We start from the raw sequence: 26,512 nt of genomic DNA on the forward strand, positions 1-26,512 counted from the left end.
TAATGACTACTGTTCAAATTATACCACACAAACCAGATCAGGTTGCAAGACTCAACATATTGCACACTGATAAAAAAAAATAATAATCTTGTAATGACTACAAGTGTGCTTTTTTAAAGACATATACTGAAAAAGACTTGTTTGGGCAGAATGTTGATTTTGACCATAATTATACTCCATGTTTTGCAAAAATTAGAGTCAAGTGGAAAGCAAACCATGTCATGTCTGCGATTTTACAAGAAAAACAAAATGGCCATTTATATGAAACAAGGAATATCATGACATCACCAGCCCTGTCAAATCTTAGTTTGCACTTTCACCAAGAGTGACTTTCTTATGGCTTATGTATAACAATGTCTATTAATCATGTTTGTTCCCCTGGACTCACCTGTGTTTTCTTTTCCTCTTTAAGTTATTCTCTTTTTTTATATACAATTTATACAATTGCTGCTACATAAGAATGTGTGAAGAATGAAAATAATGGAGAGTGCAATTAGTTCTTTACCTCGAGCAGGTTGTGCATTTTTTCCTGCCTAGTAAAATAAAGCTCTCAAGCCACAATTCAATCCCATCTAGCGCTGCTACCGTGGTAACCCTGGCAAATCGCTGCACTTCATGTTGGGCTTTGCAGTGCATTGTGGGACAGATTTGGATGTCCTGCCATGCTCTGTGAGGTTGAACTGGTGGGGATGGCTTTTTTTGTCTTGGGTCTTTTATGTATTAAGCATGGTTGGCTTTCATTGTCAGAAAAAAAATCTCTCTGAATCTCTGAAAATCAGTTACATCAGATACCTGAAAGTTAATATTGGATGATGAGGAAAGATGAGAAAGATAATTTTATTACTGTTTATTAATGTGAAAACTAAAAAGTTTGATTTTCATGCAGATGTCCACTCATGTATTTGCTAAGAAAGAATATGTTGCTGATGAATATGCTTTTGTCTTCCACAGTTTACTTAGAAGACAGCTTTATTAAATCAGGCGTCTTCAGTGTTTCAGAGCTGGTGAGAGTTTCCAGAAGTAAGTCTCTACACTATACACATTCACACACTTTTTTCTGTTATGGTGGGGATTTTCCAATTCCTCCAATATTGAGCTAATTATATTTTCTATCCCCTATCCATAAACCTAACCTTTCTGCAGTTTTTTTATTAAAACATTATGTAGTGTGTTTATTAAGCTGTTTTGGCTGGTCCCCACCAAATTGGAAAAATCTGACCTCTGAACTTTAACATTTAACTAAATCTAAATCTAATCTAAATGTTGACATACCTAAGACATTAGATAAAACGAATTATAATTACATTATAATAAAAAGTTCTATGATTTGTAGAAAAATATAATACATATTGTTTCTAATTTAAGTTATTCCCAGAAGTACCCAAAGGGAGATTTCATCAGATTAGCTATACTTTGGGGACAAAATTATCCCCAGAAGTGAGATAAAGTAAACACACACACACAGCAACCAGCTTTATTCCAAGGCATTCCTGATTTAGCAAGGGACTGACTTGCCCAGAACATGTGTGGAAAATCCAGTCTGGTGGGTCTTATGTGTATGTGTGCGTATGCGGTATTAATGCACAAGCATGCAGTAGTTTATGTGTAGACATGCCTGCCTTCATCAAAGACGATGACAGATGTTCCAAAATGAATCTCTTTCTGATGGCTGAGGACAAGGATGCCCTCAGGCAAGATCTGTACAAATTGCCTATGGGGTTGTCATGGCCTGACAAACACTCACACACACACACACACACACACACACACACACACACACACACACACACACACACACACACACACACACACACACACACGCTCGTATTCACCCTAAGGGTGTATGGTTCACTCAGTGACATTGTAACTGATCCATGTCACACCTACATGTAACAGAAAGCTCACGATCTGCCCCACGTACACACACACATACAGTACACACACTGCCATTATTGTGTCCTCTTTAGATCGGCTTATCTTTGGAAAGGTGTTGATCTCTAAGAGTTGTTCAACCACATAAAAAAACAGTATAGCCACACAACTTAAGTAAAGAAAACTCCATAAAGCACACAAAACAACACATTCTAAACTTTCTGAGAGTTTACTACACACTTCAGGTCTTAAATGTAAAATGGAATGGTCATTCTGTCCTGTTCTGATGTAGTTACAATGAGGTTACAAAGAGAACAGTTCATTGTTACGAGTGTACATATAAATGTACTGTAACAAACATCATACCCACAACTGTAGGTAGGTCTTGGGCTCATTGCTTTCTTCAGCTCAGACCCCTTAGGGTGTGAAACTTGAAACTTTAAAACCCCTATGAAATTGTGTTCCCTCACAATAGTTTACATTCCCTCCCATTAATGTTTGCTTTCCCTTGCAATAGTTTGTGTTCCTTTGCAATAGTTTGCGTTCCCGCGCAATAAGTTTTGCATTCCATCACAATAGTTTTCGTTCCCTCGCAATAAGTTTTGCGTTCCATCACAATAGTTTGCGTTCCCTCACAATACGATTTGCGTTCCATCACAATAGTTTGTTCCCTCTCAACAAGTTTTGCATTCCCTCACAAGAGTTTGCATTCCCTTGCAATAAGTTTTGCGTTCCATCACAATAAGTTTTGCATTCCATCACAATAGTTTGTGTTCCTTCGCAATAAGTTTTGTGTTCCATTACAATAGTTTGCGTTCCATCACAATAGTTTGCGTTCCTTCACTATAAGTTTTGTGTTCCATCACAAAAGTTTGTTCTCTCTCAATAAGTTTTGCATTCCCTTACAATAGTTTGCATTCCCTCGCAATAGTTTGTTCCCTCGCAATACGATTTGCATTCCCTCGCAATAGTTTGCGTTCCCTCGCAATAAGGTTTGCGTTCCATCACAATAGTTTGCATTCCCTCGCAATAAGTTTTGCGTTCCATCACAATAGTTTGCGTTCCCTTGCAATAGTTTGTGTTCCCTCGCAATACGATTTGCATTCCCTCGCAATAGTTTGCGTTCCCTCGCAATACTATTTGCATTCCCTCGCAATAGTTTGCGTTCCCTCGCAATAGTTTGCGTTCCTTCACTATAAGTTTTGTGTTCCATCACAAAAGTTTGTTCTATCTCAATAAGTTTTGCATTGCCTTACAATAGTTTGCGTTCCCTCGCAATAGTTTGTGTTCCCTCGCAATAAGTTTTGCATTCCATCACAATAGTTTTGTGTTCCTTCGCAATAAGTTTTGTGTTCCATTACAATAGTTTGCGTTCCATCACAATAGTTTGCGTTCCTTCACTATAAGTTTTGTGTTCCATCACAACAGTTTGTTCTCTCTCAATAAGTTTTGCATTCCCTTACAATAGTTTGCGTTCCCTCGCAATAGTTTGTGTTCCCTCGCAATACGATTTGCATTCCTTCGCAATAAGTTTTGTGTTCCATTACAATAGTTTGCGTTCCATCACAATAGTTTGCGTTCCTTCACTATAAGTTTTGTGTTCCATCACAAAAGTTTGTTCTCTCTCAATAAGTTTTGTATTCCCTTACAATAGTTTGCGTTCCCTCGCAATAGTTTGTGTTCCCTCACAATACGATTTGCATTCCCTCGCAATAGTTTGCGTTCCCTCGCAATAAGGTTTGCGTTCCATCACAATAGTTTGCATTCCCTCTCAATAAGTTTTGCGTTCCATCACAATAGTTTGCGTTCCCTTGCAATAGTTTGTGTTCCCTCGCAATACGATTTGCATTCCCTCGCAATACTATTTGCATTCCCTCGCAATAGTTTGCGTTCCCTCTCAATAGTTTGCGTTCCTTCACTATAAGTTTTGTGTTCCATCACAAAAGTTTGTTCTCTTTCAATAAGTTTTGCATTGCCTTACAATAGTTTGCGTTCCCTCGCAATAGTTAGTGTTCCCTCGCAATACGATTTGCATTCCCTCGCAATAGTTTGCGTTCCCTCGCTATAAGTTTTGGATTCCATCACAATAGATTGCGTTCCCTCGCAATACGTTTTTCATTCCATCTCAAAAGTTTGCGTTACTTCACTATAAGTTTTGTGTTCCCTCGCAATAGGTTACGTTCCCTCATAAGCTTTGCATTACCTCACAATAGTTTGTGTTCCCTCAAAATAAGTTTTGCGTGCCCTCGCAATTAATCCAGTTTTACTATATTTAGTAACAATATTTTAACCATGATATTTGTATAGAATCCATAGTGATAATACAGGAAAACAAAATTAAATGTTAATACAAATTATTATTTTGTGGTTATAATGGTTTTACCATACAAATACCATAGTTTAACTATGGTTTATGATAGAAATATTGTAGAATGTAGTAACCATAGTTTAACAAGAATCTTTCTATAGTAGCCTAATATTGTAGTAACCTAATCTAGTCTACTGTTGTAGACTAATATTTTGTGTTTGTTCTTTTGGCAGAAACCATATATATACTGTATCCATATAGTAACCACAGTTTTACTATAGATTAACTATGGTAATTCTTGTGGTTACTATGGTTTTACTACAATAAACATGGTATTTCTAGTAAAACCATAATAACCACAAAATTATGTTTTTTATTACCATAGTCTTCGTTTTCCTGTATTATCACTATGGTTTTACTACAAATATCAAGGTTAAAATATGGTAAAACTATAGTAAAACCAAAACTTATTGTGAGGGCCAGCAAAACTATTTTAGAAAAAAAAAATTCCCACCCTGTCTTCTAAGGGGCTCCGTAGTATATAACATAATCTGGGTCATATTTCCTTTTACCTTGTTTAGTTGTTTTTTTAATCATATTTGATGATGTTGGGTTCTGCCTAATTTGGCTAGTGACAGATGAATTTGAACCAAAATACAGTAGAGTAGTGTGTTTAATCAGACCCGCAGTCTTTGATGTCAATGACAAAAGATATGGGAAGTGTTTTCTCTCTTTATTTTGCCATCCTAAATATACACAGTTATGTTAAATTATATTTTATTATTTGCATTTAGCATTGTTTTTTCCTGCTGTCCACAACCCTAGAAGAATAGACCTGTAATGCATTTTTGAGTCGCGACCTTCCCGTTGAGAACCACTGATCTACTGTAAGTTACTCCACATTCCTAACTTTCACTAACTATTCTAATATACTTCTCTCTGTCTCTTCAGCTCCCATCACGCAGGGTGCAGGAGTGAACTTCACCATGGCTGACATGCCGAGTCAACCATATTATCAAGACCTGAACTCTGGAGTGAGTTTACACCGGTCACTCTCGTCCCCACCTGGCAGGTTAGTACGGATGTTCAGACAACACACATACAAGTACAGACAGACACACATTATTAATGTATGTTCATCTGTCCACTGTAGTAAGCGGCCTAAGACGATCCAAGAGGACAGTATGGAGACCAGTCCTACCGGGCCAGACTTCTACTCGTCCCCCAGTTCACCTGCCAGCAGACCCTGGCATGAGAGAGAACAAGGTGAGAGAAAGACTTGAACTTCTTATTTCAACAGGAAATTAGTTAGTGCTCCATTTGTACAATATTAGAGCTGTTTTACACAGCTTATCCTTTTTTAACCTTCCCTGGGTGTCAAGAGGTTTTCTGTTTTTTTTGTTTTGCCCCTTTCTCACTCTCTCAGTAAAGTGTGATGTTGATAAACTGGTCTTCACTGTTGAAGTACTGAGTGAACTCCAGTCTTCATGCAAATCTGATCAAAAACACATCAGTCAGCATCAGCCTGTGGCATTGTCATAACCACTGCCATCCTTCAGAATGCTTATGAAACATTTGAACAACAATAAAGTTTTAGTGTGCCGCAGTTTAATAGAACTCACACCGAGAGAAAGAGCCAGTCTCATTGTTTTGTTTTGATTGAAACCTTTGATAAGACTGCATTTATTGGAGAAAAAGTGTCACACTTTGTCAGGGTGGAACCGTCCAGTCTTGTTTTGTTTGGGCATGTGTGTGCCAGTCTTGGGTCCGGTTTCATATCTGTTTAATTGCTACTTTGCAAGACCGGTTTTTCCTTTAAAGCAACATTTGAAAATACTCCCAGTTTAAAACTTAAAGTGTGTTATTTCTGCACAACTAGTGGCACTAAGGGGAATTGCAAAAGTAATGACACTTACTTCTCTTTAAATGCTCGATTTCAGTAATTTGTCTTTTTAAAATATCTTGTAAAATTTCAGTCCGACAGAAATTGTACCAAATCTGGATTTTTGCAAAGTCAGACTCACAGAACTAGATAATGCAATTGCAGCTCTGAATGGTCCAGCATATATAAATGTTAATCAGACCACAATAGGTCTCGGCTTTGTGCACTTGCTCTGAAAGACAGAGATGATGCAACATGTATTTAACCTGACATATTTTACTTCCTTCGTTGAAATATTTGATGATGCATTGTAAAATGTACACTCAGTGACCACTTTATTAGGCATACCTGTACACCTACTTATTCATGGGATTATCTAAACAGCCAATCGTGTGGCAGCTGTGCATTGCAGAACATCATGCAGATACGTGTTTGGAGCTTAAGTAAATATTCACATCAACCATTAGAATGGGGAAAAAATGTGATCTGAGTGATTTCGACCATGGCATGATTTTTGGTGCCAGTCGGGCTGGTTTGAGTATTTCTGTAATTTCTGCAACAATCATGCCACAGTCGAAATCACTGAGATCCCATTTTATCCCCATCCTGATGGTTGATGTGAACAGTAACTGAAGCTCCTGACCCATATCTGCATGATTTGTTGCATTGTACTGCTGCCACAGGAGAAAATATTTTAATTATCTAACTTTTTTTTATTATGCTTATTGAAAGAACTAAAAGCATAGCAGCTTTAATACAGGTATAATAATCAATCCCTTGATGTGCTGTTTGCATGGGTAGGTAATTGATTAGCTGTGTTTCCCCCTCATAATGGGGGATTTGTCTGGCGTGTGGCAATCATTGAACTTGACCTGAATTCTAATGTGGGTTTGTCAAAGGTCATGACAGGGTTGTGAACTTTGTGTTTAGGCACCATAAGGAATGGGGGAGGGGTAGTGAAAGGAGAGATCTCAACAGTCGGCAGAATTAGTTACACTTGTTATTCACTAGTTCACATGTCCATCTCCCATTTCTTTAGTAGTAAGTTTCAGATCTTTATTAGATTGCATTAGATTGTCTATGTTATATAATTAAGTATGTACACAAGAGTATGTATGTATGTATATGAACGTTTGCGTGTTATAGAGAAAGAGAGGCAGGCAGGTGTGTCAGCGTCTGTTTGAACTTGTCCCTTGATAACCAACAGGTGACCAGTATAATAAAAAGAAAGAGAGAGAGAGAGAGAAAGAGAGAGAGAGAAATTAGAGCAATAAAGAACTGCCCTCAGCTATTTCAATGAAACCTCTCTATTGTATTTAATCAGGATTTTCCAAATTTCACAATATAGATTTTTTTTTTCTGAAACCAGGATGCACTTATAACATATAAATATGATTTTCTATCCTATATATAATTATTTAATTGTTATTACTTTTTTAACAATATTCACACTTCTTATAGGAAAAGTTCACACAAAAATGGAAAATTCTCTCATCATTTACTCACCCTCATGCCATCCCAGATGTGCAAGACACTTTTTTTTATCAGCAGAACACATATAAAGATTTTTAGAAGAATATTTCAGCTCTGTAGGTCCATCCAATGCAAGTGAATGGTGATCAAAACTTTGAAGCTCCAAAAATCACATAAAGGCAGCATAAAAGTAATACATAAGACTCTTTTAATCCATGTTTTCAGAAGCAATCATATTGAGTTTTGATGAGAAATTATCAAAATGTAACTCCTTTTTTACTATTAATCTTGACATCAGCAGTCTCCTTGGTGATCATAATTTCAAAGTTTGAAAAAACTATCTAGCGTTCTGCGCATGTGTCAGGCACTAGGAACTAGGAAGTGTAATCTTCTTTAAATCATGATCGTGCCTACAGACTGCAATGGCAAGATGTACAGTGAAAAAGAGTTAGTTATTTTGGTCTGTTCTCACCTAAAATTGATTAGAACACTTCAGAAGACATGGATTAAACCACTGGAGTCTTATGGATTACTTTTATACCACCTTTATGTGCTTTTTGGAGCTTCAAAGATTTGGTCACCATTCACTTGCATTGTATGGACCTACAGAGCAGAAGAAAGAAAGTGATACACATCTTGGATGGCATGACGGGACATTTCATTTTTGGAAGAACATTCCCTTTAATAAGTCATGGGTTCCTTAATATTGAGTCTGCTGAAAAATGGCAAGATCTCAAACTAATCTCTATTTGGAAAGAATCCACTTTATCATAATTGACTTCATTTGTTGACAATAATATTGTAATTATATACAGGACTGATAATTGGGTTTAACCAATTTTTTATAATTTTTTTTACAGATAGTCACAATTTTCTTCATAATCGGTCATCGGTTCCTTAACATCACGTCTACTGATAGGTCGCAAAATCTCCATCTAATCTCTATTTGGAAAGATTACACTCATAATTAACTTTGTTTGTCAACAATAATATTGTAGTTGTTATATACATTATTATTAATGATAAAACATTCATAATACATATTCTGGTTTGTGTCAAAGTAGCAATAATTAAATATTTGTTCTGCATATCGGTTATTGGACACTTTAAATGGATTAATTTGAATAAAATAATATTTTAAATAATAATCTCTCTTCCCTCACCTTTTTCTGTTTTGCTGGTGAGACACTATGAAATAGTGTGACTGAAAAATGGGATGAAGGGAGGAGTGAAGAGGGGGACAGGGTAGAAGTGAGAGGGATAGAGCTCATGAGAAACTGGTTTGTTTTGTAAAACTCATATCAGAAGGAGCGAAGCATGAATATTAAAGCCATATGAGGCCTTGACAGAAGGAAACTGCCTCCGCCAAACCAGTCCTCATGTGCACAGAGAAACACACATGAATAAACTCACTCAAACAGAAATATACCTTTCTGATATTAAAAAAAACATAAAATCTGAAAAGCCACCAGACTGAATAATTGTCTCTCTCTCACTTTTTAACTCTGGGAATTGTTTGATAGCTAACAGTTGTTGTGGCCTGAAAATGTTTTGTAATTTTTTTTATTTTTTATGATTATTTATCACATAACAGAAACATTTCACTAATGAAGGCAAAATGTGATTAAAAATGGTGACAACTTAAAGATATGGCCATTCACCCCTCCTACAAAGTATACTTTCCCTTTTCTTTCATATAGATTTTAACCTAAAGTCTTGATCTTGAAAAAAGCAAGTCAGCTACAGTTTTCTTTCTGTCTCTTTCTCTTGATATCCCTCCCTCCCACCTTCCTTTTCTTTTTCCTTCGTTCCCTCCTCTCCTCAAACAGACACACACACACACACACACACACACATGCACACATGTATAGATACTCCTGAGTGAGCCCAATCTGGCCTCCTTCCTAATGGCTTATTTTTTTTTGGAAAAATGTTCCATGTTCTGTTGCAACAGGTGTGGTGACAAAATATTATTCAAAAGCCATAAGCTAAATTCTGACATGTTTGGAGAAAAAAAGTGCAGTCAAAATTTGGTTGAGGAAAACAAAATTTCATGTTATATAATCATAAGTACAAAGCCTGCATTGTGTCGACAGAGGTCGCTCTGTTAAACCCCTTGTTCTGCATTCATAAGGTTTATCTGTCGAATATGTACATGAAAAGATTACATGACCTATATACAGTTATGTAATACTAGTTATTTTCCTTGAAAACTTAGTTAGTTTTTGACATTTATGCTTGTAGACATAAAAATTAGACAAGGTGTGTTTAGTTTCATTGGTCATCATTTGCTGTGTAAAGGGAACATTTAGGTATTATTTACTTTCTTTTAATGAATCGTTTTTTTCCAAATGAAGACATGCTTGAATGTCCCCAAAGGTAGAAAAAAAAGTATTCAGGTTTAATCACTTTTAGGAACAATTTTGTCACCAAAGTGTAGTTAAGTACGTCCAAACACACATACACGCACAAACACTCACACACGCACACACACACACACACCTACATTCCAAAACCTTTGTACTCTAAGTCATGATCACTTACCTTTTCCTGCAATCACAACACAAAGAACGAGAGGAAGAAAGAAAGATGCAGCATTTATGAAGTTAAATATACATAGATGTATGTACACCAAACACACAATAATCACAATACAGGCTATACTTATTGAGAAGTGCTTGCTGATATGTCATTGGCTTACAGTTCTATATTTTCCCCTCCCCGACTTTTCCTCATTTCACTGTTCCAATTTCATTGCATCTGCCTCCCTTTTCAGTTTTCTCATCTCATCTACGATTGTCAGGGAGGAGCGCCAGAGACACACAGGCCAAGTGCCGTGTCTCCTCCATGTCTGCTGGTGAAACAGATGAACATGTGCTTTTTTTTTTCTCTTGTTGGAAGTTGATGTGAAGTTAATGTTTTCCTTACACAATCAAACTACTGTAGATAGATGATACACTGCATTTTAGACAGCGAGCGAGAAGGAGCGAAAGCAAAACAAGACATGTAAAAATGCTTGTCCGTATGTTGTTGGCTCTACTTTCTTTGACATTACAGGGCTCAATGATAAGGATGGGCATTGTGAAAGAGTTTCTGTTCAGTGATGTTGTCACTATGTCTTATGCTCTTTGACAATGTTCATGTGCATTGCCTACTTACACTGGTGGCAAAAAGTTTGGAATAATGTACAATTTAGCTGTTTTGGAAGGAAATTGGTACTTTAATTCACCAAAGTGGCATTCAACTGATCACAAATATAGTCAAGAAATTATTTTCAGTGTGATATTTCAGCTTCATTGAATTCTACCCACTCAACATCAGTTTCATGTACAACAGTAAAGAGAAGAGTCAGGGGTGCAGGCCTTATGGGAAGAATTGCAAAGAAAAAAACATTATGATCCAACGTGAATTTTCTTGATAATAAATATGTTCGTGTCTGGTAACATGTGCATGTAAAATGGCTAGAATTTACAATTTAAACAAGGTTTATTTCTATTTCTTCTGCTCCAAACTTACTTCAAATGTACTTCTCTGTCTGCTTGAATGTAACACATCATAAGAAAGTGTTTCACTGCTGTTCAAATGCACTTTGGATCACATAATTTACATGTAGAAATGTTTTCCATCTGACAGGATTAAATATTAAATTAAACAAATGACAATAAAATTCAAAGTAATCTCTTGAGTAATCAAGATGATTTTTTGAATGTAACTTTATTCTAAATACCAATGATTTAAACCAATGATTCTCATTTTTCATTATTGTTGTGTGGTGGAACCAGTAAAAATATTGATAGAGCAAGTACAAATCTGAACTACTGGCCCAAATATACTAATTTACCGCTATGTTAATGACCTATACTGTAAATTTGTATACAAGAACTTAGTCCTAAATCTGTTTTCTGACCTCCCCTGTCTATTTCTCTTCTTGTTTTTTCAGCAGACATGTCCTCTCCCACCATGAAGAAGCCAGAGAAGCCATTATTCAGCCCCACATCTCCACAGGACTCTTCACCTCGGCTCAGCACCTTCTCCCAGCACCACCACCCAGGACTGACTACTGTTGGCCATAGCGGTATGACTTGAAAACACTATTCAGTCTCTTCCAGTTCTAAGCAACCATTCAACATTCTGAATGCTTATAAATGGAAGGTTTTGTGGAAAATTTGTGACATATTCAGGGTTTCCACGGTCATGGAAAATGTAGAAATGTCAGGGAAAATTAATAATGTGATTTCCAGGCCTGGAAAAGTCATGGGAATTAATATAATCTTAAAAAGTCATGGAAATTCTTTGGTCTAAAGGTGCGAAAAAGGTTTTGCATATTTCAAAACAAACACCTAAAAAGTGATAACAACCCATGAGAACCATTTGATCGAATTGCATTGGGTTTAGAATATTTTCAAATTAAAATCTATTAGTAATGTGCTCTCTGTTTTTGTGCAGTAATCTCCACCAGGAGTCCACCTCCACACTCTCCACTGCAGTTCTCGGCCCCTGCCATCCTTCCCCCGGCACCCTCGCCCTACATCTCTCATGGCGCCATCCGTTACCCTCCGCACCTGAACCCACCCGAGACCCTCAAGAACTACATGCAGTCTTACGACCCGTCCAGCCCACAGAGCGGCCAGGTGAGTGTGGCTTAATAACCCTAACCCTAACCAACCCTAAACCCAACACAATCATACAGAATTACTACAGTTTTTATCTCTACTGGAACAAAGCCTTTAATTCGAGCAACTGCGCATGCATTGTCCATAATATTTCATTGATTCTAGTTGTTGAAACAGGCTGTTAGTTTAACGTCTCAAAAGTAATTAAAATAGTCCCTTTCCTGAGACACGCACATTCGGTGTGGTTCAAAAGAGTCCACTTGTGAAAATGCTTCTATTTTGCATTTTTCTCTTTTGATACAGTTTTTTTTTTTATTAATAGAAATGTTATTGTCAGCATAACAATAACATGTTGGCTTTAATGACAGTATGCACTCAAGTAGGAACTCCACAATTTTGTGCAAAGCATAATATTCTGAAATATTAGAATATTACTGGCCATTTAAAAAACTAACCAAAATTGAGTTAACATGGTCTGTATCACAAAGTGTTTCTTTGTTTTGCATTTTTCTAAATCTTAAAACTTTTAAGTTTATTTCCAAATTTTAATTAGATTTTGATTCCCAGATTTTCAGACATTTTATTCCCAATGTACATGCACACACAAATGTGGCACAAGCTGTTACTCTTATATAACATACTTGAAATAACATGCATAGTGTGTGTAGTGCGTAGCAGCTGCAAATTGTCCAAGCAAAATCACCATGTTGTCACATATGTTAACCATACAATGAGCTAAAGCTGCTCTACCCCGTAAAACTAATGAGAGTCTCATTGTAACAACACATTCTATAAACACAAATGTGCTTTAGCGCAACTTTGTGTGTATCCTATTCCTTTGCTTTCTATCTCTACCTCTCACTCTCTGTCTATCTTCATGTCTTTGGTTGTTCCCACTGCATCAAGCTCAAGTTTGATTAACAGGCCACATTGTTTCGGCATGGTAATTGACCCAGTTTAGCTAACGAACACAAAATCATTAGTGGTTTGCACTGTCGGCACCTTGTTTAAATCAGCTCAGAGCAGAGCACAGGGCAAAACAACGGCCTCTCCATCGCTGCGCCAGCTCTGTTTACTGGCAGCGGCGTAAATGAAGCGAAGGGGAACGAAAATAGAGAGGAGGAAAATGCAACAACAAAAGGGAGTCAATAAACACTTCAACCAGGCCAGCCACTACGCATAAACACAAACACATATGTGCTCAATGTTGATCCAACTCTATGAAAACCTCTGTTTCTGCATACATTTTACTAGAGTAAGAGAAATTTTGGGGAATTTGTATTTATTGTGCCATTATATTATTTAATACTATTATATAGGCAATCATGTCTTTATTTAAGAATAAATTAAGCTTATAAAACATGATTTAATGTTAATTTAAGAAAGTAAAACATGGTCAGTAGTTTGACTATGCTGTGGTCATGGAAGCTGACTCCTTCTCCTCAGCATGTGATGGATGGGGCTTTCGGTGAGGCTGTGTTTAAGAGAACTCTAGAACACTGCCAAGCAACCCAGACTGTCCCACTCATCTTAATTAGTACAACAAAATCACTTAAATAGGGCAAGACTCTCCAAACATTTTGTAAGGGGAAATTTCCACTTTCATTTTGGGTGATCTTGTGGGAATATTCCAGGTTGAATACAAGATTAGCTCAAACAACAGCATTTGTGGCATAATGTTGATTACCACAAAAATTATTTCAACTTGTCCCTCCTTTTCTTTAAAAAAGCAAAAATCATGGTTACAATGGAAGTGAATGGGGGCTAATTTTTGGATGGTTGAAATGCAGAAATGTGAAGATTATAAAATTAAAAAAGCACTTACGATAATTCTTCTGTTAAAACAAATCTATTATTTGAGCTATAAAGTGGTTTAAATATTTTTTTTTAGGGTTTGTTGACATTAATGCCTCATGGCAACAAAGTTGTAAAATTGGCTATAACTTTAAACAGAAAAGGTTAGTTGGTGATTGTATAACACTGAAATCTTGTTAACACACATATTGTTTGTCTTGTGGCTATAGGTTTGAAACAGTGAGTATTTTAATGTTTATGGATTGGCCCCATTCACTTCCATTATAAGTGCCTCAATATAACAGTTTTTTATTTATTGGTGATTGATTATGTTATGAGTTATGAGATTCGATTTGGTTATGATATAAGCACAACAAACCAATCCCATTTCTTTTATCTTGACTAACTCCAGGAAGTAGCCTAAATTATAGATGACCTTCATTTGTATTACTAAGGGAACCAAATTTTCTCTTAAGAGCAAAATCCAGTAACTCGATTCAAAATTCAATCTTGAGAGGGCAAAAATAATTCTGTTGTAGGCAAATGCATTGTGCAGCTAAGAACTAGTACAGACGAAGAATGCAGCAACATGAATTGTCAATGTGATTTGACACATTGGGAAACATGGTGTTAATTGTCTGAGGGATTTCTTGCCTCTCAGTGTTATGGAAGCAAGGGTCGCGATACAACCCTTACAGTGAGATTTATTCCCCTGCCGCTCACACGGTAAACAATGGGCTTATAGACTGGAAGAGGCATGGTGTGCTGGAACTGTTACTCGGGAGAAACCACAGGGAACGATAATGGCCATAAATATTTGCCGTTGCTGGGGTCCCGAGCTTGGTGGGGGAAGATCACTCTGCAAATAACACGGGGCCTATAATCGGGTGGATGAGAGCCAGGATGTTTTTATGCTTGCTTTAACGAAGATTATATTACACCCTAATTAAAAATTCTATTCACATTGGGGAACCCCATGGACACCATTCTCTTTCATAAAGGCCTGTTTGAGTTTTGAACTTAGGGCCCGCTATGTGAATTCTGTAGAGTCTGTCTCCTGCAGTCAGGAGTGGAAGGAGGTAGATGCTGGCTCTTGCTCTTTCTCTCTCTCTCTCTGTCTGTCAACCCCCTCGTTTTCTGGTTTTTGAAGCTGTCAGCTGTCTAGCTTTAATGCTAAAAGAAGATGGGTGAACATCAAAAGAGTGTGTAAATCTACCTACATTTGAGAGTACCCCCCATATGTTTATTCATAGCCCAAAAGACCCCATGAATTGAGATCTTGACCAATGCAATTTTCTTTCCTGTGTAATGTATTTCCTCTTGAAACATGAAGTTGTACATGAACAAGTGCTTGTATTATTTTATAGCCAATAACCCTATGTTTACATCACAGCCTTGCATCTTGATGTTGTTAATTAGCAGCAGGTGGTAATTGTAATGTGGTAGGGGGAGACATTGTAATTCTAGAGAGCATTTGATTGGGCAAACAATTGTAGACACCACTACAAACAAAATTCACAATAGTTTAACCCCTCAAGTTTTTTTAAGTACATTTTTTTAAAAGTAATATTTTGAACTTAAATTTCGACTTCATGGAACAGTTTAATACAGTTAGTCTTTCAACCATGAGGCCTGGTATGAAATCATCTTTTTGTATGATTTTTATCCATGCCACAGCCAAACAGCAGTGGTCAGGTACTGGGGAAAGTTCCTGGTCACTTCACACCAGTGCTGGCCCCCTCGCCCCACCATGGCACGGTCAGACCAGTGTCTCTCTCCATGGCTGACACCAAGCCAATCACCACATCCTCAGAAGGTGAGTTACACTCACCGGTGTTACCTACATAAACACCTGCTGTATTCATATATTTTAATACATTGCATACACAATACTCTGTAAAATATACTGATTGAATGTGTGCGGTATTGTAGGTTATTCAGCTCCAGGCACCCCTACTGCCAACCGTTTTGTGGGACTGAGCCCCAGAGACCCAGCCTTCCTTCACCAGCAACAGGTGAGACATGCCCTTTACCTGTCTCTTTCTTCCTCTCTTCCCCTTTTCCCTTCCCCTGTTCTTTCTTATATCCCCATCCAGCTGTTCTGTATTCCCAACAGGTGTAAGAGCTGTCAGACAGGTACATCAAATAATATGGTCATGAATTCTAGATACTTTTGAGGCTCCATTGATGAGCATCAAAGCTAATTTTGAATTGCAAAACCAGGAGCAAACTCCTGCTGTCTGAAAGTTGTTTTTGTTTTCTGTCGTCATTTGTTAATCAAATGCACTTACAGAGCACAAACAACATATAGGCTCGGACGCTGCGTAGAAGATTGGATTCATTACTAAGCATTTAATGGCACAGGCATTCCTAGCAAAATAGCTCACTTTATTGAAAACCTCTTTCAACTTGCTCTGTAACCAAGGACAGGTTTTTTTAGATGTTCATGGTTTTTGCAAGTGTGGGTTTGTCACCATTATGAAGAAGCCATTGGTTTCCATAAATACACAAACACAGAATTCAAATTCTCAGAAATGATCTTAGACTAACCTAGACTAATCTAATCTTAGATCTTAAATTTTTATTTAAGTACCCCCAATAAATACAGTGACTCCAAGATATATTTGGATACTTAAGACAGATTTTAAGTCATATTCTGAGTTCAATACAAGTTAAGCTCAATCAACAGCATTTATGTATAATATTGATTACCACAAACATTTATTTTGACTTGCCTCTCCTTTTCTTTAAAAAAAAAAAGCGAAAATGTGGGTTCTAGTGAGGCACTTACAATGGAAGAGTATGGAGCCAATTTGTAAATGTTAAAATATGCACGGTTTCAAAAGTATAGCCACAAGTCATAAAAATATTTGTGTTAACATGATTTTAGTGCGATAACATGACTGTAAAAGCGACGATTTAAAATGTACTGTTCTAATAATAAATGAGTTTTAACAGAAGAATAAATGGAAGTGCTTTTATAAAATTATAAGCTTCATCTTTCTGCATTTAACCCCTCCAAAATTTGGCCCCATTCACTTCTATTGTAAGTGCCTCACTGTAACTTCAATTTGAGCCTTTTTTAAATTAAAGTACAGAAGAGTCCAAATATTTTTTGTGGTAATCAACATTATGCCACAAATACTGTCGAATGAGCTTAACTTGTATTGAACCTGGAATATTCCTTTAATGTTCGAATTATATTGCTTTAGTTAAGAGAATATTCAACCAAAAAGCATCTGCAAGCATATGATGCTAGTGTTTCTCAATTATAACTTCTATTTTTTGAGTCATGTTTGCACTTTTAACCAAGTGATCTCAAGGTGACATTTTTATGGATGTATGAAGTCAGTTCCCCTCACATTAACTATTGCCATGTGCCACTAATGTTTACAACCAAAAAGTCCATGTATTTGTCCAAATACATATAGTTTTATTTTTTTTTAAATAAATGCCACCTGGAATTTAATGCAATGACATTCTAACATTTTTAAGTGTTAAAATACTTTTTGGGGACACTTTAGAAATGACAGACTTAACTAGACATACTGAAGACACACTTAGTACATAATGCTTAATCAGTGTAAAGTAGTTTTAAATAGTCTAATTTAATTCAGTTTTATGACAGACTGACTTTTTCTAGGAGTATTTTCCTCTTAGAATGGAATTGATGGATTCATTTAGAGCAGGGGATGTTTCTTGGACTTGAATTTTTATTGCAGTCGCCTCCCTTGAGACCCATTCCAGCTTAAAATATATCTTGTCTTACAGTGTTAAATAGCTAGCATTGCCTTCAAATGGACAAAATGATGTAGAGCAAAATGCAGTTGTTAACGTGAGTGATGTGGTTTATGTAGAGGCAGGCTTATAAGTTATTTAGCTAAATGTTCTCATTTTGGCAAAAAATCTCAGTATTGTAAAAAGAGAAATAGTCATGTGTGTGTGAGTGTGTGAGGTGACGGGCCTCTGCAGCATGAAAGGACTGGTCTGAGGCCAGTATTTTCCACCCTCCTCTAATTGAATTCATCTGCACGTGGCAACATCATAATTAGTGTTTTTTTCATGCCCTGCTCCTGAGTTAGAGTTATGGCAAGCTTTGCTTTTATTGCTCTCTGGTTTGGCATAGTTAGATGGGGCCAAAATAAATTTATAGCTCACCATCAGGGACAGTGCTTCAGTCCGCCTTATTTAAAAAACTACATTCTTCATTAAGAATTATTTTATGAAGGTACCTAAGGGGATGATAGATGAATGAATTGATGATCAGATTTAATGAAGGAATTGATATATTGATAAAAGCGAGAGATCAATGGATGCATAGAGTGATTCAGTGCGTGAGCTTGATGAATGAGTCCACGGATAGACGGGTGGATGTTCATTATAAGTAGGTATCACATGCAGGCACCGCAGCTGCTGTAGTCTCTTATATCAACCCGTTTGCTTAATGCCTTTTGTCTTAGCTGTAGTTGGGAGAAGGATCAGATGAAGACAGGATGATATATCAACCATCCATCATGTTTATATGAGCCAGAGCTTTTGTTTGTCCTCTAAAGTAAGATTTGTAAAGCAATGCCTGACCCACGTTAACCTGTGGCTATTGAGCCAGCGCTTTCGTTGAGTAAATGACGTCTCTCATACATTCTAGCCTTTATTCTTGGTGATTTATCATAGGATATTATGAGATGTATTGACACCCATGTTCCCCTTCTGGGCTTTTGTCAATGCGTGCGGTGTGACACGTGGGGTGTATGGATTACAGCCGTCTTCGTGGCATCACCTTACAGACCCGTAGCACTTCTTTCCCAGCATGCCGTGGGACAGGGATCTTCCTCCAGCTCAGCCGAGCCATCAGGAAACTGAGAACGCTCCAGACACTCGGTGGGGCTCTTTCTTACTCTTAATGCCTCCGTTCATTCTCTTTCTCCACTCAAATCCATGCTGCTTTCATCTTTCTGTACCTCTCATAGCTCATTTTCTGTTTACTTCTTTATTTTTTCACTTACTCTCTATTAGAAGTTGGGGGAAGTTTTTTATAATTTGTATATTTTGTAAAAGAAATTTACCTCAAAAAATATGGAGGACTAAACATGCATAAATAATAAATGAATAAATGTAATAATACAAAAATAAATAAAGGAATAAATGTCTTGATAAAACTAATATAATTAGTTTTTAATTAAATGTATTCCTGAATTTATTATTGTATGACTTTATTCCTTTATTATTTTCTATATTTATTTTTAACTTTATTTTTATTCTTTTTAGCTTTTAATTATTTATTCATTTATTTTGCATATTTTTTTATTTATGTGTTAATTTATTTTTTATATTTATTCCCACATATATTTATTTCCATATTTATATATTCCCATATATATTTATTTATTTATACATGTATTTATTTGTACTTTTCTGTGTGCAACATGTAAATGAGGGAGGCGGTCCTTGCGGAGCTCCAGTGCATCATTGGTCGAGAGCTCAATAGTACTTATCGGAAGCAGATGGACATCCCACCCCAGCACGCCCTGACCCTAGAATATGCAGGGAAACGTTTTGCAGAGAGTTTAACAACCCAGGATGTGCTTCTACATTCATACCGGCATACAGCTCTCCTAAAACATCAATAAGCACCTCCAATCTAAATGAAACAGTTATTTGATGCGTGATTATCCACTTCATTAGCATGTCGCGCAACTCTCTAGATATATGTGAAGCGTCAGCTATAGATTTATATACATGCATAAACGATCAGGGAAATGAAGCATAGTCGTATCTTTTACAATGAACAATCATAACAACAGAAAACAATATTATGGATCTGCAGACATCAAAATATGAAGTTATATACACAGAAAAAAGAGAAAAGGACAAGGTTAAATCATATCATTTATGAAACTTGCTCATTTTGTGTTTTTGTTGAAGAAACAGCTCCCCAATTATTTTGTGATTGTAGTATAACCAATAAATCTTGGCTTGACTGAAGCTCTTATGTTTATAGCCCCACAAATAGCTATAGTTTACACGCGATATGGCGATGACCTAACGTCACATCAAAACAAGTCAAGAGTAATCGAGCATACGCTTCAATCTATAATAAGCCAATGGTAAGCAGGACCCGCACACATCAATATCATACAAGAGACAGAAATGTAAGAATAAATACAAAATTAAATACATGTGGGAATATTTAAATATAGAAATAAATACATGTGGAAATAAATACATTTAAAAATAAATGAATGCATAAATAAATAATAAAATAACAAAAACAAATGAAAGAATAAATTTTTTTTAAAGAATTAAAAATAAAAAGATAAAATAATAAATACAAAGAGAAAATAATAAATAAAGGAAAAAAATGTCATACAAAAATAAATTCAGGAATAACTTTCATTAAAAACTAATTATATTTGTTTTATCAAGACATTTATCCTTTATTTATTTTCTTATTATTACATTTATTTATTTATTATTTTTGGATGTTTAGTCCTCCATAAAAAAACTGTATTGATATTCTGATGCCAAGAATCAGCATTTTGGTCAAATGTCTTACATTAATATGATCAGTGAAAAAGAGATTCACTGTAAGACAAATCATACAGTGGTATTAGTTCAACGGACAATGTTATTTTTATTCAACCAAAATGCTAACTCAGAACGAGCTACTGTAAGAGGACACTGTAAACCCTAATAACTCACACAACTCACACAGACAATAAGTTACATACATTTTCAAGCTAATAAACTCACAAGTTTAAGTTAATAGGACTTTCAGATTTTAGTTTTGTACTACAAATGCATATTAATACTTGTAGAGAAAACCTAGCTAGTACTAGCTAGAATATGCTTTGATTAGCATAGCCATTGCTCAATGAGTAAAGCAAAATAGATAATTTTTTAACTTGTACCTGTCCTCAACTTAAGCTCAAGCTCCACTATTCACCAAAATGGTAACCCTCAAATCTCCAAAATATCAGAAACTCTTCTTAATAACACAAAAAACATTAAACACTAACAAGTCCCCCCTTACATTCATTTTGCACAGAGACACATTATATAGCACTTTATTATAACATTTACTCTCCCTGTTAAGGGCCATGCAAAGCATGCTTGGAATTAGAAATACACTGCCCAATTTCAGTTAAATTTAAGTTCCTGGAAATTTACAACATTAAACTCAAAACAATAAAACATTTAATGTTAGTTAAAAGGTGTCAGTTTCGTGAACTAAAAAGAAACACAGTTTTAAATACTAAATAAATATTAATAAATCATTTGTTTGATTCCATTTTTCCCTTCTCAAAACAGTTAATTATTTTGAGCATTAGGCTTTACAGTGTACAAATCTATTACTTCCATTTGTCTGTACAGATCGTCTGCACAGCTTGACTTCAAGGATTTTCATGTAATGATAAAAACACTGGAGGAATGCTATTTCTTTGTATTATGCTCTACGATGCACTAAAGCAGGAATTTCAGCACGTGTTTTACAAAGCACCAAAAGAGAAACAAGGGAGTAAAAGTTCACAATATAATTTCTCAATTGCTGGTTTTCTATCCACAGATTTTTATACAAATTATTTGTCAATTTTTTACTTTTATTTGCTTGTTTGAGGTTGAGGCACTTATTCGAAAAGAAGACGTACATAATCTACGATCGAAACAGATTTACTGTTACTTTGCCTCAAGTTATGTGACTGAATTATTCACTAAATACTCATCTAACCAGTGGACCAGTATTATTACATAGTATCTCAAATGTTGCTCTGGTCATTCTGAAATGCCAGAGCCAAAGCCTGTCATCAAAACGGTTGGCTACAATAACCTTCCAGAACTGCCTGACAACTTTTCCAGATATTAGGCCTCTGCCGCCGATTGTGATTAAACATAAGGTTCATGAGAGCATTTTGTCTGCCTGCACTTCACTGCAAATAATTTATTACATTGATCAAAAGAGCCACAGTGGCTTTCCAAGTGTCATAGTAAACAAAAAGAATTGCAATATTATCGTTGTGAGGGTGGTCGATAAGGAGGACACGGGAGGCAGGTTGCTCCACTCACAGGTAAGGATTCTAATGACCACACTTCAGTGCTCATAGCATCACACAATAATCTCTTCGGCTTCACAATAATAAACTCTTCGGCTTCACAATAATAATCTCTTCAGCTTCACAATAATAATAACTTTCTGGACCCTCTCACTCTCACTCCCATCTGCTGGTTATGTGGCTGCTTTTATGCCGCTCTCTCCATGCTCACTGAAATTAGAAACAGGTGTTAGGCATACTTTACCTCAGGTGTAAGCGCCCTTACAGTTTTCTCTCTCTCCGGATGGGCGCTTGGCCATGCCCCTGCTGCCACATACCCCCACCGCTCGACTAAGGCCGGGGCCCATCCGGCCTGCCTACCCCCCCCCCATTTCTGGAAAGGAAGTCAGCGACAGCCATCTGGGCCCTGGTCTGTGAATCACCATGAATTTAAAAGACTGGAGAGCCAGTTACACAGGGTGATCCGCGCGTTGGTATCCTTCATTCGGTGGAACCATTGGAGTGTGGCGTGATCCAAGTGCAGGGTGAAGGCCCGTCCCAGCAGATAGTACCAGAGAGTGAGGGCTGCCCACTTGACGGCCAGACACTCCTTCTCCATGGTGCTGTACTTTGTCTCCCTTAAGGAGACCTTACGGCTGATGTACAGCACCAGGCACTCCTTCCCCCCACCACCTGCGAGAGTACAGCCCCCGGACCACTGTCTGAAGCATCCGTATGCAATACAAAAGGGAGAGAGAATTCAGGTGCATGCAAAAGCAGCCCCCCACAAATGTGTGGCTTTAACCTGCGTGAACGCCTGTTGGCACTTCTTGGGGTTTGCTGTAAGCCCGCCCGTCGCAGCGATCTCAGAACTGCCCTCAGATCTAGCATATGTCGCTGCCAATCATTGCTATAAATGATGATGTCATCTAGATAGGCAGCAGCAAAAGCCGAATGCGGCCAGAGGATACGGTCCATGAGACGCTGAAACGTAGACCAAAGAAACCGAATGGAAGTGTCACAAATTGGTGTAATCCAAACGGCATGGAGAAGGGGATTGGTATCAAGGGGATCTGCCAATAAACCTTTGTCAAATCCAATGTAGAATCGGGCATGCATTAAATTTAGAAACCATGTTAATTTTTGTATAATCCACACAGAACCGTACAGACCCGTCACTCTTGGGAACTAGCACAACCCATATCGAGCATTGCATCCAATTCCTCCCAAACTATTTTCTTTTGTGTTTGGGTAAGCGATAGGGACGGCTACATACCACCACTCCCGGTTTTGTCTCGATATGGTGCTGGATGAGGTTCATATGACACGGTAGAGGGAAGAACAGGTCTGCAAATTATTTTTGCAACTTGGCAACCCCTGCGAGCTGGTATGGTGAGAGGTGGTCTCCGTACATGACTGGAGTGTTATGATTAGGTTTTTTATTCACCTCCGGCCTGAGCTCCACCCTCTCCGGAACTACCATAGCCAACATCACAAGGACCGCCTCCCTCCACAATTTCAGAAGGTTGAGGTGATATAATTGACGTGCACCCCCTCTATCAGTTCGCTTTACCTCATAATCGAGATCCCCCACTCATGGTGTGACCTCAAAGTGTCCTTGCTACTTGGTGAGAAATTTGGAACTCGATGTGGGGAGTAATATGAGTACCTTATCTCCCGGTGCAAATTCACGCAGCCTAGTTCGCCTGTTATACAGTCAGCTCTGTCGTTCTCGAGCTTGGAGCAAATTCTCCTGTGTTAATTGCTCCAAGGTGTGGAGTTTTGCTCTAAGATCAAGAACGTACTGGATAAAATGTTTGCTATCTGAAGGTCCCTCCTCCCAAGCTTCGTGGATGACGTCAAGCACCCTGTGAGTGCGCCGCCCATACAGCAGCTCGAATAGGGAAAATGCTGTGGAGGCTTGCGGGACCTCTCGTACTGCAAATAACAGGGGGTCGAGCCATTTATCCCAATTTCTGGCATCCCTGTGCACGAATTTATGAATCATGTTCTTAAATGTTTTATTAAATCGCTCGACCAGGCCCTCTGTTTGTGGATGGTAAATGCTGGTGCGGATTGACTTAATGCCCAATCATTTGTACAGCATTTGGTGACATAAAAGTTGTGCCCTGACCGGTAAGTATTTCTTTCGGAATCCCCACCCTAGAGATTATTTTTAAGAGTGCCTCTGCAACATTGCGTGCTAAGATGTTGCGCAAATGTACTGCTTCCGGATATCGCATTGCATAATCCACTAGGACTAATACAAAGCGATGTCCGCATGATGTCTACTCTAATGGCCCGACGAGGTCTATGCCAATTCTCTCCAAGGGGACCTCGATCAGTAGAAGGGGGCGCAACAGCATTTCTCGGGTGGCCGGTGGATTCACCAGCTGACATTCACGGCATGCCGCACACCACCTGCGGACATCGCCGCCAATGCCTGGCCAATAAAATGGGTTATTAAGCGGTTCAGTGTCTTTCTTTCCCCTAGGTGACCTGCCATCGGATTATAGTGAGCTTCCTGGAATACCATTTCATGGCGGCTCCGCAGTATTAAGAGCTTGGTTGTATCTTATTTTGTTTTAGCATCCTGCATCACTCTATATAACCGCTCGTTTATAATCTAAAAATAGGGACATGAAAGTGCGACGGTCAGTGGGAGTTGTTGACCATCAATCACTCTCACTTGGTCGAAGGCATGCTTGAGGGTTTCGTCTTGCGACTACTCCAAAGGGAAATCCCCAGAGGATGGGAGGGGCTGCAGCCTCTCCCCCCCATGTCATCTTGAAGTGGAGCTGACGAAGACAGCCCCGGCTCCGCCTCCCCCGACAAACCATCGCACACTTCACATCTCACTGCTTTTATGCAGGACCCATTCGCACATATTCCCTTTAATTATTTCCAAATTCAGGACAATTCGTCCCCAGAACTTAGTCCCGTGGGCCATCGGCGGACACTTCCACCTGAGGGGTAGAGTGGCGGGGCACTGTAGAGGCAAGGGTGTGTGCCCACCACAGAGCTCCTCTCCTACGCAGGGCAGGAACTGGCTCTGGGGAGAGAGCAGGGTGAGAGGGAGGGGGAGCACATAGGGGGAGGGGGGAGAGAGTGGGGCTCTTCCGCCCTTGAGTACGCGTCCATATGGTCCTCCGGCAGTTAGACTGCTTCCTCCAGTGGGTCCAGGTCAACCACTCCCTCGATGTCGCGAGTCACTGCACACTACCATGTACACAAATGCAACAGTACGTGAAAGTCTTGTGTGCAGTTCCGAGCAACATAGCAATCACGACAGTGACGAGACATATACCAATTACAATAAACAACATATATACACAACACAATTTACATATCAAATGTACACATACTTACACATCACAATAATAATATACAAGGTACAGTAAACAATACACACATTATATAATACACATACAATAAATAAAAAAAAGACTATATCAAAAATATATATACAGTAGTTGTATTGTGGAGAATATAATTATGACAGTCCAGTGTGAGATATAAGATTAATAAAGTGCAGTGCTAATTATTGATCGTGAGAGTTCAAGTGTTCAAAAGTCTGATTGCTTGTGGGAAGAAGCTGTCATCTAGTCGGCTGGTGCGGGTCCTAATGCTGTGAGGCGGGCCTGATGGTAGCAGTGAGAGCAGCCCATGACACGGGTGGCTGGAGTCTCTGATGATCCTCACACACCGCCTGTTATATATGCCCTGGAGGGAGGGAAGCTCACCTCTGATGATGTGTCTGGCAGTTCGCACCACCCTTTGCAGGGCTTTGCGGTTGTGGGCGGTGCTAATGCTGTACCAGGCGGTGATGCAGCCAGTCAGGATGCTCTCTACAGTACTGGTGTAGAACCGTGTGAGGATGTGGTGGTTCATTCCAAACTTCCTCAGCCGTTTTAGGAAGAAGAGGCGCTGGTGAGCCTTCTTCACAATGGCCTCAGTGTGGACGGACCATGCGAGTTCCTCAGTAATGTGGACACCGAGGAACTTGAAACTGCTGACTCTCTCTACCGGTGCTCCATTGATGGTGATGGGGCTGTGTTCTCTGTCTTTCTTCCTGAAGTCCACTACAAGCTTCTTGGTTTTACTGATGTTGAGGGAGAGGTTGTGCTCCTGACACCAGCGTGTCGTTCTTCACGTGTCTCGGAGCCGTTGGGAGAACGCAAACAGGTGGCTGGTCCTCTTCAGCTTTAGGGTTCTTAAGAGCTGGTGGTACTGCTCTGGACTGTGGCCAACCCGTTGCAGAATGGTCTTCTTTAGATCCTCATAAGCCAGGAGGTTAGCTGCGCTTCCCCGGACAGCAACGGAATGAGTCTGGCCACCCACTGGTCACGCAGCCAGCCCCAGATCTCCGCAGTTCAGACAAAAAGATCGAGAAAGGCCTCTGGGTCGTCTTCCACCCCCATCTTTCAGATTGTGAGTGGGGGCAGAGAGCTGTGGCTGTCCGGGTCACGGCCAGGGCTCTCTCCTGTCTGAGGAGTCTCCGGATCGCGTGCCGGTCCTCTGCTTGTGCTCACAGAATCTCAAA

General features: G+C 38.5%; 1 protein-coding gene across 4 annotated transcripts in view; it reads left to right on the forward strand.

Annotated features, from left to right (window-relative positions):
* The window catches only part of LOC127663190 (nuclear factor 1 B-type-like), a 115,278-nt gene that overhangs the window by 70,724 nt on the left and 18,042 nt on the right, over positions 1-26,512 (forward strand). For 3 of the 4 annotated variants that reach the window (XM_052154706.1, XM_052154692.1, XM_052154713.1), the window contains exons 4-10: positions 952-1,020; positions 5,132-5,252; positions 5,334-5,446; positions 11,476-11,610; positions 11,982-12,166; positions 15,620-15,758; positions 15,875-15,957. In XM_052154706.1, coding sequence (XP_052010666.1) covers positions 952-1,020; positions 5,132-5,252; positions 5,334-5,446; positions 11,476-11,610; positions 11,982-12,166; positions 15,620-15,758; positions 15,875-15,957 — 845 coding nt within the window. The remainder of the gene's footprint in view (positions 1-951; positions 1,021-5,131; positions 5,253-5,333; positions 5,447-11,475; positions 11,611-11,981; positions 12,167-15,619; positions 15,759-15,874; positions 15,958-26,512) is intronic. The other variant, XM_052154700.1, reaches the window with a different exon arrangement.

This window comes from Xyrauchen texanus, chromosome 2, assembly GCF_025860055.1.
Source record: "Xyrauchen texanus isolate HMW12.3.18 chromosome 2, RBS_HiC_50CHRs, whole genome shotgun sequence".
Taxonomy (NCBI): Eukaryota; Metazoa; Chordata; class Actinopteri; order Cypriniformes; family Catostomidae; genus Xyrauchen; species Xyrauchen texanus.